The sequence below is a fragment of the Dendrobates tinctorius genome, unplaced genomic scaffold, assembly GCF_039654945.1.
Source record: "Dendrobates tinctorius isolate UK_male_01 unplaced genomic scaffold, ASM3965494v1 ptg000007l, whole genome shotgun sequence".
NCBI classification, from domain to species: domain Eukaryota; kingdom Metazoa; phylum Chordata; class Amphibia; order Anura; family Dendrobatidae; genus Dendrobates; species Dendrobates tinctorius.
Genome location: NW_027361675.1, coordinates 24891783 through 24907052, shown reverse-complemented (window position 1 = coordinate 24907052; position 15270 = coordinate 24891783). Strand labels below are relative to the sequence as shown.

General features: G+C 43.6%; 1 protein-coding gene across 1 annotated transcript; it reads right to left on the bottom strand.

The window, feature by feature from the left end:
- Window positions 1-7893: 7893 nt before the first annotated feature.
- Window positions 7894-12951, bottom strand: LOC141086561 (fatty acid-binding protein, liver). Its single transcript, XM_073572710.1, has 4 exons — window positions 12796-12951; window positions 12517-12689; window positions 10941-11030; window positions 7894-8016 (listed from the first exon to the last, which is right to left on the bottom strand). Exons 1-4 carry the CDS (start codon window positions 12860-12862, stop codon window positions 7966-7968), a joined length of 381 nt encoding a protein of 126 aa, XP_073428811.1. The 5' UTR covers window positions 12863-12951; the 3' UTR covers window positions 7894-7965.
- Window positions 12952-15270: the final 2319 nt, after the last annotated feature.

The following is a 15270-nucleotide window of genomic DNA, read 5'->3' as shown; positions in this document are numbered from 1 at the left end:
GCAGTTTAGGTTTCCCCTTTCTTTCTTTCGGCCTATTTAATTCTCCGGCTGTGATCGAGGGGTCTAGGGCATCGTAGGAACCCCCCACGGCTACTGTTAGTTGTTGTGGATAGGATCAGGGATCTGCAATCCGATAGCTGCCAACCTCTCTGGTTTTCTGGACTTAGCTAGGATTTATGTTTTTGCCTCCACAGAATATAATGCAGCCCCACCATAGAGTATACTGTAGCCCCCTCATAGGGCATAATTTTGCCCCCTCATATAGTATGATGTAGCCCCCCAGAATATAATGTAGTCCCCTTAGAGAATAATGCAGCCCTCCCCATAGAGTATACTGTAGCCCCCCCAGAATATAATGTAGTCCACTGTGAGAAAAATGCAGTCCCTCCACAGAATATAATGTAGCCTACTCAAAGTATAATTCAGCCCCCCCCTCATAGGGTATAATGCAGCCCCTCTCCACATCCATCATTGTTCTCCCCCTCCATCCCATCATTGTCCTCATCACCACCTCCATCATTGCTTTCTCCCCACCACCCCATCATTCTCCCTCACCACCTCCATCATTGCCTATTCCACCACCTCAATCATTGCCTCCTCCCCCACCATTGTCCTTTACACCACAACCATCAATGCTTTCTCCCCCCACCCCCATCATTGCCCATTTCAACCCCTCCATCATTGCCTTCCCCCACCCCATCATTGCCCATTTCATCACCTCCATCATTGCCTCGCCCCACCCCCCATCTTTGCCCATTTCATCACCTCCATCATTGCCTCCCCCCACCCCCCATCTTTGCCCATTTCATCACCTCCATCATTGCCTCCCCCCACCCCCATCATTGTCCATTTCATCACCTCCATCATTGCTTTCTCCCCCACCAGCCCCATCATTGTCCATCTCATCACCTGCATCATTGCCTCCTCCACCTTCATCATTGCTTTCTCCCCCACCAGCCCCCATCATTGTCCATCTCATCACCTGCATCATTGCCTCCTCCACCACCATCATTGCTCATTTCATCACCTCCATCATTGCCTCCCCCAGCACCATCACTGTCCTTCCACACCACTCCATCATTGCCAACACACACACAGCACTGCACCTGTCTCACACTCACACACAAAGCACCGCACCACATACAAACACACACGCACGCACACAGACAAACACACAGCACACTCACCTCTCGGCAAGTTCCCTGCAGCACATCCTGGCAGCCTCTTCCTCATCAGCAGCTTTCTGTCTGAAACAGCACTCTGGATGATGACGTCATCCAGCTGGGCTGTCTCAGACAGGAAGCGCTGGGTAGGAAGCCGGCATGTGCTGCAGGGAACTTGCGGAGAGGCGACTGTGCTGTGTGTCTATCTGCGAGCGTGTGTGATGCGGTGGAGGGGATTTACATGTGGGCAGTGCTAGCTGCAACCTGCGGCCCGCTAGTAAAGAGAAATCGTATTCACTCCTCTCCATGCCCATGGGGGCATGGGGAACCTTGAATATTCATTTCTCTTTAGCAGCAGGGACAGGCTTGGCTTCCTGTCACCCACTGCTGCTCTGCTGGCACAGGGCGGGCCCCCTTGACTTAGGGACCCCAAAGCCACTGGTTGGGGGCCCCTGGAACAGTGGGGGCCATAGGCAGCTGCTGGCCAGTATGCCAGCAGGTGTCAGTGGCTGGGCCCACCGGAGAATCCTCCTGTTCTCCGGTGGGCAAGTCCGACCCTGAACTTGGAAGGGACCTCCTGGGCCATCTGGTCCAACCCCCTGCTCAAAGCAGGATTCACTAAATCATCCCAGATGTCTGTCCAGCCTCTATTTGAAGACCTCCATTGAAGGAGAACTCACCACCTCTCGTGGCAGCCTGTTCCACTCATTAATCACCCTCACTGTCAAAAAGTTTTTTCTATTATCTAATCTGTATCTTCTCCCTTTCAGTTTCATCCCATTGCTTCTTGTGTTTCCATGTGTAAATGTATTCCCAACCTGCACAAACTGCTCATCCTGCTGGTACCCAAATGCTGAGCCGCTGCTGCCATATGATTCCCTATTACTGCACCTGCTGTGTGGTACAAAAACAGAGCTCCATCGTTATAATGCCTCCTTTGTGATCTCTAGATGGTAAAATTGCATCCATTAATTTCCTGTGCATGTGCCCTCCACATTTTGTCCCTAGAAAGTAATAATACTCCATGTGCAACTTTGATGGTCACAATACTGAGAGCCCCTATTACGATAATGTTTAAGTGCCCACTTAACATTTAATTATGTCCCTTACGTTCCCAATGTACAACTCCCCTATATACAGTATGGTGGGCCCACAGCTCCCCTCTACACCATATGATGATCCCACACCTCCCCTATACACCGTATGATGATCCCACAGCTCCCCTATACACCGTATGATGATCCCACAGCTCCCCTATACACCGTATGATGATCCCACAGCTCCCCCATACACCGTATGATGATCTCATAGTACCCCTATACACAGTATGATGCTCCCACAGCTCCCCTATATACAGTATGATTGGCCCGCAGCTCATGTACATACAGTATGATGTCCCCCATAATTCCCCTATATATAGAATGATGTCCCCACTGCTCCTCCAATACACAGTATAATTGTTCATTGTGTTCTGACACTGTGCAGCGCCTGCACTGAGAGCCCCTCTGCCAGGAGGAAATTAACTTTATTCCTCCCGGCAGCCTTGCTCTTCCAGTCATAGTGGTTGTGCTTGCACGGTTTCAGTCACCGTTCTGTGTATAGAAAGTGGGGTCTGTAACAGCACCACAGCACTGACTGACAGCCACCTCAGCACCGTCTGACATCCAGTAACTACCCTACTGGTGCCCCTATAAATAATAATGCTTCTTAAGTGCCCACTTAATATTTAACTGAGTCCCCTCATGTACAGTAATAATGGCCCCAGCCTCACTGATGTGAGCAGGGGGTGGTGTGATGACCGGTTCGGCTTCTCCCAATTATCTTCTATTGATAAAAGTCAAACTTATCTAGTCGACATGTGCAAATAGCAAACATGGTCGCATGACCGCCTGATCGCACCAGTGGTACTGGGGTCTCATGACAGCAGGTGCACCATATCATGATTTGGCCGTCTGTAGTCTCAGAGTGACTGCAGACAATTATCCTGAGCCTTTAATAACATTATAATAAACTAATTATGAAATTATTAAATAGATTGCAGCTCGTCGTTACTGTATGGTTATACTTGTTAAGGGGCCGACAGACGGACATATTTCTCGTGTGAGGATTGTATTGCAATCCTCGGACTGACCGTCGTCTCTCCTGACCTGAGTGTGACAGCTGCATAGTAATCCATCACACTGTCACACTCAAGTCTGGAGCGGTACCGGCCATTCCGAGGATTGCGGTGCGATCGTCGCATGAGTTATACGGCCGTCTGCCTGCGCCCTTTGCTAAAGCCGGGGTCACACTTGCGAGAAACTCGCACGAGTCTCGCACCTCAACACCCGGCACTGCCGACAGTATTTCTATGCAGCTGTACACACTGGTCCGAGTGCCGGCGGCAGTGCCAAGTGTTGATGCGCGAGTTTCTCGCATCACACTCGCAAGTGTGACACCGGCCTTATACTTATCCTGGTTATACTAATACTTAGATATTAACCCATTATTAATGTATTAATTTTATTAACCTGTATGGTTATGCTAATCATACAATACTTATAAAAGACCCAGCTCGCAAGTATAAAAAGCCCCCTACCTCACTATCTCCAGCCCCCCAAGACAGCAACTGTTACATGTGATGGATGGGAGTGCATATAATTTCATATCAAAATAGTATAATAATCAGCCCCCTATTGCCATGTCCCCCCTCCTCCACACTACCCCCATCCTCTCACATTCACCCCCCAGTGCCGTATCCCCTCTCCACCACCCCAACACCCACAATACTCCCATCCTCTCACATTCACCCTCCAGCACCCCTGTCTCCTCTTCCCCATAATATCCCCATCCTCTCACATTCACTCCCCAGTGCCCTAGCTCCCACCATACCCCCATCCTCTTACATTAACCCCCCAGTGCCCTAGCCCCGACAATACCTCATCTTCTTACATTAACCCCTCAGTGCCCTAGCCCCCACAATACCCCATCCTCTCACATTAACCCCCCAGTGCCCTTTCCCCCTGTTCAGCCCCCATAATACCCCCATCCTCTCATTCACCTCCAGTGCCCTGTCCCCCTCTTCAGCCCCCACAATACCCCCATCCTCTCACATTAACCCCCCCAATGCCCTGTCCCACTCTTCAGCCCCCATAATACCCTCATCCTCTTACATTCACCTCCAGTGCCATCTCCTATCCCCATAAAACCCCCATCCTCTCACATTAACCCCCCAGTGCCCTAGCCCCCACAATACCCCATCCTCTTACATTAACCCCCCAGTGCCCCAGCCCCCACAATACCTTCATCCTCACACATTAACCCCCCACAACACCCCCATCCTCTCACATTAACCCCCCAGTGCTCTGTCCCCCAATTCAGCCTTAACAATACCCCCACACTCTCACATTCACCCCCCAGTACCCTAGCCCCCACAATATCCCCCATCATCTCACATTCAACCCACAGTGACCATGACATGCCCAAACTAAATGAATTTAATCAATTCCATCCCCACTTACTGATGTAGTTTGCAGGCACAGTGAGGCAGGACCAGGAAGTGTCCAGTTTAATGTGAGAAGGGCACTATGACTCAGCGTGCCTGAGCCAGAGTCTGCACAGAGAGAAAGTAACTGCAGCCAGGAAGAAGCTTTTCCCCCTGTGATAGCAGAAAACTGCAGGGACTGAGACTCTGGTTCTGCAACCGGCCACTGTGCAGTCTGTCATACAGGGGAGCTGGCATTGTGCTGCTCTCTCCCTGCACCTCAGACATGGCCTCATGACATAAGTGGCCCTGTCTCCCAGTGGGCCCCTGCATGTGACAGGGCCTGGAGCGATGGCCCCCTCTGACAACCCCCATTAGCGACTCTACTGAGTATTAGGGTTCGTTCACATCTGTGAAAAAAAAGCGCATTGCACTCGCAACAATGTTATTCAGTTAGGCAGTGTTCATCTGCGAGTTTTTCCTCACCTGGAACTGGGGTGTGGAAAAAATCAAAGCATGATACATATGGCTGCGTAAAACAGCTGAGACTCACCAATGCAAGTTAATGGGTGTGAAAAAAAAAAATCGATTTTTACACCCCCATCTCCTAGAAAATCTGACATTTCATCAGCCAAGTACTGTGAATTCACAGGGTGAGCTGTCAGAATAGAATAGATATATAAATAGAATAGATAGAAATATGTCATTCAGATGTATAATTAGTACAGTGCCTGTGTAGCTTGCTGTACATGTATTTAGCTAATAAATAAAGAAAAGAAAAAAAATGGTGTGGGGTCCCCCTTCTTTTTATTAACCAGCTGAGAAAAAGCAGACAGCTGAGAACTGAGAACAGTCTGGGAAGTGGGCAATAAACATGCAGCTTCCCAGGCTATTAATATCAGCTCACAGCTGTCTACGAGGCCTTTGCTGATTATTAAAAAGGGGGAACCCCTAAAAAATGATGTGGGGTTCCCTCTATTTTTAAGAACCAGCAAAGGCTAAGCAGACAGCTGCGCGCTGATGTTATTAGGTTGGGAAAGGGCCATGGATATTGGCCCCCTCCCAGACTAATAAACCCAGCCCTCAGCCGCTCTAGAAATGGTGCATGCAATAGATGTGCCAATTCTGGGGCTTATCCTCAGCTCTTCCCATTTGCCCTGTTGTGTTGGCAAGCGGGGTAAAGGTTTTTGGGTTGATGTTATAGAATCACATATTTTTCTGCTGCAGATCAAGCAGAGCTCAGAATGCTGAGCTCTGTGTAACCTCGCCAAAACCCATGATTGACTGTTTTCTGTGTACATTTAATATTGACATAAAGCTGCTAATCAGTGTTGGGACTGTGCTTGGACTAGAAGACATGAGACACTTAGCACTATAGTGACAGTCTTTAGCTGATTTTATTGAAACAACAAGACACAGCCTATTAAGTGATCCAGGGTCTCTACCTCTATATCATGCTGCTTTGAGATTACATAAGAAAATCTGTTTTAATTAAACTATTTTTTTCTTTTCATTTATTTTGTAACTCACATTTAAAGAAATGTAGATTTTCTGATGATACAGCCACGTACTAGCCAACTGTGAAAGATCGGCATCCAGGAGGTTGATAAGTCAAATGCCCTTTATATACTGTATTCTCTCACCTCTCCATTGACCAAGCATTTGGACAATGAGGTTCCATCTGATGGCAGAAGATACCAGTTTTACAAAACCTTCCAGAAAAGTTTCATCTGTGCCTGTGAGACTCGCTATCTCACCCTGGAGGTCTCCCTCTTTTTCCAGAAGCCTTCTAGAAATTTCGGGATAGTTTGCAACTATGCGTATGAGCAATAGAGCTTGTCTTTTTCTATGGAGAGCAGTTGTATTTTTCAATACTGGGAGAATATAGTCTGATCAGAGGAGACCAAAATTGAACTCTTTGGATGCCATAAAGACACCATTTTTAGAGGCCAAATGGCACTGTATATCACCATACCAACAGTGAAGATTGGACGTGGGAACATCATGGTGTGGGGCAGTTTTTCAGCATATGTCATGTCATTGAATGAAGGATGAATGGACAAATGTACAGTACCAAGACACTCTTGATAAAAAATCATCTACCAGGATGATGAAGATGAAATGAGTTGGACTTTTCAGCAAGACAATGATCCCAAACAAACAGCCAAGGAAATTCTCACTTGGTTTCAGAAAAAGCAAATAAAGCTGGTAGAATGGCCCAGCCAATCACCTGACCTAAATCCAATAGGATATTTATGGAAGGAGCTAAAACCCAAGATTTGAGAAGTTTTTGTGCAGAAGAATGGGCCAAACTCATACCTGAGCAATGCATGCAACTTGTTTCTCCACAAAGGAGGCTTCTTGAAGTTGTTATCAGCAACAAAGGCTTTTGAATAAAGTACTAAATAAATTTCAGTAAGCGTATTCAATACTTTTTCCATTTCTCATAATTACACATAATGTAAAAGGATATTCCCATCTCCCAGATGTTATCCCAATATGTAGTAGGTGTAATAATATTAGCAAATATCTCCAAGTAGAAATGAAGTATCGATCTCATGATAACCTATTTTGCATACCTCATATGCAGGCATTGCAGCACCTTAGGTATCCATGGTTTTGACCACTAGCAACTAACTGTCACTATATGAGTGCTCATGACCATGGATACCTAAGCTACTGCAAAGCCTGCACAACAAGTAAGCAACATAGGTTAACAGGAGCACTATACTACATTTCTAATTGGAGGTATTTGCTAATATTATTACACCTCCTACAAATTGGGATAGGATTTTGGAAATGGGACTACCTCTTTAAAGGGAATCTGCCACCACTTTTTTGGGCTACCAGGAGGAGGGGGGGAGAGATACGGTAAATAAGCCACGCCCATCGGACTGGACCGACCATATTAACATACAGCGCAGGAGGAATAAAAAAGGTATTTATGGATCATACGTGGGGAGTCAAGGGGTATCAAAAATACTTGTGTAATGCATAGATGACAGTAAATTGAATTATATTGTTATCTGGTAGCCCAAAAAAGTGGTTCCTTTTAATTTATGGACATTTATTGTTTGAGTTCTTTGCCTGTGTGGATTGGATGGGTTGTTGTTACCAACATTTGGTAAGAATTTCATGGCATTAGCACAGTTAGAAATAAATATAATTAGAACATTTTTGACGTGTTCAATACATATTTCACAGGCTGTGTGTACATACAGTATATATGTATGTAGTTTATGTATGTAATAAATGACACATTTCAAGCTCGATTGATAGTTTATTAATAGACAACATATATTTTTGCTTGGTGAAAAACAATATTGGCAGGATCTAGTCTTAAGCCCTCTTACTTTTCCTGATTAGTGTTGCTGAGCCAACTGTGATTGACTGCAAGGAAAAAAAGAACCATTTAATTACTATATACTGTATATTACATTTTAGCTTCATATGCCCTGTCAGGGTAGTTTCACACTGACGTTCTGTTTTTCTGTTCCAGTAACAGAATGAAAAAATCATGCAGTAAATGGATGCTTCTCACAGCAGACATATACCAGCAGACCTCACTGATTATGAGGAGATTTGTGCACTTCTGTTAGAATGTGCATCATTTTAACATAAAAAATATTTGCTCATTTTCTTCAGCTAAAATAAGGGGACTTGTGATAGAGGCCCTGAGCAGGCCTCAACAAAGCCTGAAAGTAACTCTATAAAAATACCATGACTGCCATTTAATGCACAGGTAATATCAAATTGTTTATACTGGGTGTGCACTGAGAACACAGAAAGCTCTGCCCATAACTTTTTGGCATCAATTTAAACATTTGTCTAAAGCTAGATTCACACATTCTCGTCTTACAGGCCAAGTACAGATAGCGACACATGGAACAGCTACGGATTTCCTGACCAGAAATCAGCAGCCTCATATGTGCCTACGAGTCTGCTGAGTTTGGGTCATGAGTAGAGTTGAGCGACTTTGGTCGGATCGGGTTTCGTGAAACCCGAATGAAACAAAATTTGAGTCGGATGAAACTGGTCCGACTAGGGCAAAAAAAAGTCGGGGTTTCGTCCGAAACCTGACCCCAATGCAAGTCAATGGGAAATAAAAGTCGGCATTGAGCAGATGACATTCATCTACTCAATGCCGACTTTTATTCCCCATTGACTTGCATTGGGGTCGGGTTTCGGACGAAACTCCGACTTTTTTTGCCCTAGTCAGACCAGTTTCATCCGACTCAAATTTTGTTTCATTCGGGTTTCACGAAACCCGATCCGACCAAAGTCGCTCAACTCTAGTCATGAGACCTGCAGCCAGTCTATGTGTCATGATCTATGCTTGAACTATAACATATGGATGTGTAAATATAGCCTAAGGCGTAGTTTAGTCATATGATCTACAGCAGGCCTGCACAGCATACGTCCCACGTGCTGTATTGCATTCACCGAATGATGTTGTGCAGCTCTCGGAGCTGTCATGGAGATTCCGCCCTCTTGCCTACTTCTCATGTTCAAACGTATTTGTGTATATTTGAACACTGCGTTGTTGGGATTGAGGCAGAGAATACGCTCGTCAGCTCCTGCCCTAATGGGCAGCAGCATGATGAGGTCAGCACACTACTGCCGGGGCCACACAGGGAGAGGAGACATTGGGCACTGGTAAGCGCTCCATGGAGGAGCCAAAGATTAAGTGTCATGTTATTTTAGATGATGGGCCATGAGAGGGAAGGATTGTGGTACTGCAAGGGCACATAATGTCGCAATTTGGGACATTATGGAACAATTTGGGACATTATGGGACAATTTGGGACATTATGGAGCAATTTGGGATATTAAGGGGGACACTATGGAGCACTTGGGGGGGCTGTGAAAGCGGGCATAGTTTAGCCAAAGTCAGTGGGGTGGGGAGTACTTGGAAAGGAACTTTTTGGGGGAGATATAGAAAGGGCAGTTTGTGGGGGACATTATGGAGAGAGGTTGTGGGATGGATATTATGTGAGGGAGATATTATATAGAGGAGCAGTGTGGGGGATATTATACAGAGGAAATGTGGGGGATATTTTGGAGAAGGGCAGAGTGTGTGTGGGTATTTTATGGAAGGGCAGTGTGGGGGAGTATTTTGGAGAGTTGCAGTGTGTGGGAGCTATTTTGGAGAGGGCAGTGGGGGATATTATAGAGAGGGGCATTGTGGGTGGGATATTTTGAAAAGGGTTAGTGTAGAGGTGGATATTTTGGAGAAGGACAGTGTGCGTGGCGGGGTATTTTGTGCAGGAAGCACAGTCAGAGGCAATTATTTATTCAGTGGCAGAGCATGGGAGATATTTTATTTATGGAGCAGTATAATAATGCTTTTTTAAGGGCACCATGTTGGGATGTGCTGCTGAAGATGAAGAAGAGGCAAGTATCGAGTCACAAGATCTGTGCATGAAATCTCATCATGGCATATGTGCTACATGGAGACAAAATGGATGGGAATGACTACAGTCAGAGATGTCACCTATAAGGTACCTAGATGTGAATATTTTTTGTATACTGATTATGCCTCATCAGTACCTGTGATTCCTGCAGTCTGCAGTCTGATGACTTGTAACAACAGCTCCCAGCATCTCCTTACCAATGTTATGGACTTACTGGGAATTGTAGGTTCATGCAATACAAATGTATCTGGGTCTGCCCTGACAATGATGGAGGTTGGCTGCGTTCATATACTGATGATATTTTTGGGGCTGCATTCATGTTCTGAGGGTGGTTCTGGCGCTGCTTTCATGTACTGCTGGCGGTTCTGGTGCTGAATTTATGCACTGATAGTGTTTCTGGTGCAGAGTTCCTCTACTGATGGTGTTTTTGGCACTGCATTCAAGTACTGAGAGTGATTCTTATTCTGCATTCATGTACTGATGGTTGTTCTGACACTGCATTCATGTACTGATGGTAGCTCTGGTGCTGCATTAATGTAATGATGGTGGTTCTGGTGCTGCACTCATGTGCTAACAAAGGTTCTGATCTTTTACACATGTAGCAATAACGTGTTTCATGGCTATGTTAAAACTTAAAAAGAGTCAAAACTTAGATATTTGAGATTATGAGGAGGATTTGGCAAGTTTCTACTAAAAAAACTCAGTCAATACACAATACATCCTTCTCAAAAGCTCAAAATTTGTTTCTGGTGATATATTAATGTACTGGTGGTGGTTTTTGTGTGGGTATTATTGTAACTACCCCTTTAAAAATGCTTGTGGCATTTGGGATTGGTTCAGTATGGCAATGTAACCCTTGGACCAAAAAATGTTGTGCACTTTGATCAACAGGAAACATACCTCCACCATTTCATCTCCTTTGACTTCTTGTATGTGAGTAAATGTGTCACTCTTGCAGATAAGTTTTCCACCTTCTAGATTAACAGTAACCTATAGAAGAAAAAAAAACATGTTCCTTATTTAATAAAATCCACTTTTTGCACAGGTAAGGTTAGATAACCTGATTACCATTACAGAAGTAAAAAGTTGGATATTCTGTTATGTTATGCTATGCATGAAGTTGTCAATATTACTAATGCATAGTCAGTTAGGTTGAAAAAAAGGTATATTTATAAACACACATTTCTAGATGCTTGATCCAGAAGAAGCCAAAAACAGTCCCTCTGGATCATCATGAGCAGTTGTGCCTCACAGGAAAACAAAATTCTTATCAATGACTGGATATGTCTCTCACCTTTTCCCCCTACAGTTAAGCTTAAGGATGACGCCATCTTGCATCATCAAGCTCCACAACACCTCGATTTTTTACCAGGCAAGGTGACATATTTTTTATTGTAGTTGTGCCCCATAATGGAGCTCAGTTATTTTTTAATGGAACTGAGCTGCTTCAAGCTACTCTACCAGGATAGGTCACAATTAGTCCATCAATATTATAGCCTTGGCGAGCCTTTCTAAGGCTAGGTCCACATTATCTTTGTGCACCAACCTACTGTATACATCAAGAGCTTTTCCCAACATATAAAGTCACCATAGGTGAACTCTTACCAGGCGGAGACTAAAAGTGTGTTCTGGCTGGCATGCAGATTGCACTTTCCTATACAGAGGGCCACTTCAAAGCAATGTATAGCATGAAGTGTACATTTTTTTTATAGTAGGTCCCAATGTTGGCAGAAGCCTTGGCATCCATCCTGAATGTGCACACTGTCAGTCACATACCTTCTGGGTGTATGTGCCCTACAGATGGTACACATGTCGTGTGGATCTAGCCTAACATATACAATACTAGGCTCACAATATATGTTTAACCTCATTTGACCTAAACACTGGAAAAACTATCTGATAAATACCAGAGATGAAGGTCTGCAAAGTATTTTCTACTGTTTCAGCCTCCAAGTTACCAGCGAATTACCATTGTAAAAATATGTAACTTTATACGGCATAGCATTGTCTAAACATATAGTCTTTAGTAGAGTTGAGTGACTTTGGTCGTTTCGGGTTTCGTGAAACCCGAATGAAACAAAATTTGAGTCGGATGAAACTGGTCATGAATGTCATCCGCTCAATGCAGACTTTTATTTCCCATTGACTTGCATTGGGGTCGGGTTTCCGACGAAACTCCGACTTTTTTTTGCCCTAGTCGGACCAGTTTCATCCGACTCAAATTTTGTTTCATTCGGGTTTCACGAAACCCGATCCAACCAAAGTCGCTCAACTCTAATCTTTAGCCCTCCAACATGTAAATGGATCCTTATGGCTACACTTGGCGTGTACATCAGGAGCTTTTCCCAGTCTACATGCCAAGAGTAGATCCATAACGCAATGTGGGCCTTACATGAGATTCAGACATATTTAAACACCATATGTTTATATTCAAATCATTTACCGTATATTTTTAAAACAAGTATTTATTCTTTACCTTAATTTTCTTTCCACCAATGGCAGTGATTTCTGACTCCTGTCCAACAGTAAAGGAATTGGTATTACTTTGCTTTGGGGTTTTTGAGGTAACAACAAAGTCATTTCCATTTTGCTGGATTTCAATCACTGGGTTGATATCCTTTGCTACTTTGATGACATCCTCTGGCAAACCTGGAATACCGAATGTTGAGGGATATTATGGGCAAAACTAAAATACAAAAATATGATATACAAAGTTACATAGACACATGTAAAGCTCAGTCTTTGCGTCTCTTACCTACAGCCCTCAGGAAACTGTCATAGTTTTCCTGAGCATAGACATTCCAGGTTCCATTGAAAGCCATGGTGATTCTTGATGTTCAATTGGAGGCAGGCAAATGGAAGTGAGAGGAGTGATAACTAAGTGATATTATTTGTCCTGAGGTTGCTTATATCCAGACAGATTCCCCAATGGATTCTTTGGATGACATAATAATTAACTACCGAACCATCAAACATTAATGACTTGTTTGATGACCATAAGAATGACCAGTAGTTCAGTGTCCAGTGATGTCTGTGTCAGTGAATGTTATGTAACATGACCCTTTACTTTTAGTATCCCGATTATGCAAAGTAGCATCATTCATGCTTTATTCATCCTTTGATTTAAGCTCTGTGTTAGAGGTGTCTTAAATTTTAATATCATATTAGTGCTTTAACATTTTATTTCCTAGTATAATTTTATTTGTCTGCAAGGCTGATAATTACTTTAGGGCTCCATGGCATCTTTTGTGGGGTGGAAAAGTTACATAACATTTTCAAGAATTCTGGTATGCCATCAGCAAAATTTATAGAGCTAATAGACCTGGCGGGGTTTATAATGAGGGCAGTCTGGGCCAAGGTTCATAAGAAGGCTCATGGTCAGATTACTCTCATTAGGCCATCACATTGAAACTTATGTTTAGTAAGCTAAAACCAGGAGTGGGTGATAAATACAGAAGTGGTGACATGGTTCTATTACACTTTTCCTCTGATTGTTCCTCTCCTGGTTTTGGCTGATTTCTCTAATTGTCTGCAGCACTGTCAAAGTGAAATTTACACTGTAGACAGAAACAGTCACTGGAACAGGGAGGGTGATTAAAAATCAGTTTCTCAGGGTTTTTTTTTCAACGAACTACAGCCAAGGGACACAGGTTTTCCAACACCGGAAAACCCCTTTAAAAACAGGCCCATTCAGGTTTATCCAAGTGTTAAATAGTTGTGTATTTCTTTAAATGGCTGCCATAAAATACTGCTACTTTCCTGTATTGTTCATTGCTTACTAACGCAGTGATTGGTAGCTAACTGATTAGCACAGCAGCTTTAATAATATAAAATGACCCCTTAAAAATGGTCATAATGAAATCCTTTTTATTTTTTTTTTTAAACTGTGACAGCATGTTTATTTTTTGCTAAAAATCACAGTGGTGTCCCGAGTCTTCTTCTGTTATATACAAATTACATTTAAAAATGTAGGTTATTTTTACAGTTCATTCGAGTTACATTTTTTCACCTTGACTGACATTGTGTTGGAAAACACCAAATACAGAACACAACAGTTGCATGGTAACATTTAATATTATGCCAGGAGACACAATGAGGGCACAGATACCAACAGATATACAAGAATAATCCTTTTAATGTCTATGTCTTACTCACAATTTGTTTTGAGGCTCATAGGCTTCTTTTTCAAGAACAAGAGTCACACATACAGGCACAATCCATAAAATCCTTAAAATCAAATTTAATACTTTACCATTTGGACAGCACAGGCTCCTTTTTGGAATCTGTCTCTAACATTATGACCTCCCTCTATCTGAAACTGAACCTTTCATAGAATCACAGAATCGTAGAGTTGGAAGGGACCTCCTGGGCCATCTGGTCCAACCCCCTGCTCAAAGCAGGATTCGCTAAATCATCCCAGTCAGATGTCTGTCCAGCCTCTGTTTGAAGACTTCCATTGAAGGAGAACTCACCACTTCTCGTGGCAGCCTGTTCCACTCATTGATCACTCTGTCAAAAAGTTTTTTCTAATATCTAATCTTTGTCTCCTCCCATTCAGTTTCATCCCATTGCTTCTAGTCTTTCCTTGTGCAAATGAGAATAAAGATGATCCTTCTACAATGTGACAGCCCTTGAGATATTTGTAGACAGCTATTAAGTCTCCTCTCAGTCTTCTCTTTTGCAAACTAAACATTCCCAAATCCTGCAACCTTTCCTCATAAGACAGGGTTTGCAGACCGGTCACCATTCTGGTCGCTCTTTTCTGAACTTGCTCCAGTTTGTTGATGTCTTTTTTAAAATGTGGTGCCCAAAACTGGACACAATATTCCAGATGAGGTCTGACCAAAGAGGAGTAGAGGGAAATAATGACTTCACGTGATCTAGACTGTATGCTTCTGTTAATACATCCTAGAATTGCATTTGCCTTTTTTGCTGCTGCATCACACTGTTGACTCATATTCAGACTGTGATCTATTAGTATACCCAAGTCTTTTTCACATGTGCTGTTGCTTAGCCCTATTCCTCCCATTCTGTATATGCTTTTTTCATTTTTATTGCCCAGATGTAGTACTTTGCATTTTTCCGTGTTAAAAACCATTCTGTTAGTGTCATGTCGGACGCTGTTCACACCACAGCATCCGGCAGGCAGAGGTAGTTCCACCTCCAGCCACTATAGCCTCAGTGGCGCCGGCCTGATCTTCAGGCTCTCGGGGGTTAATCCTGCTGGAGA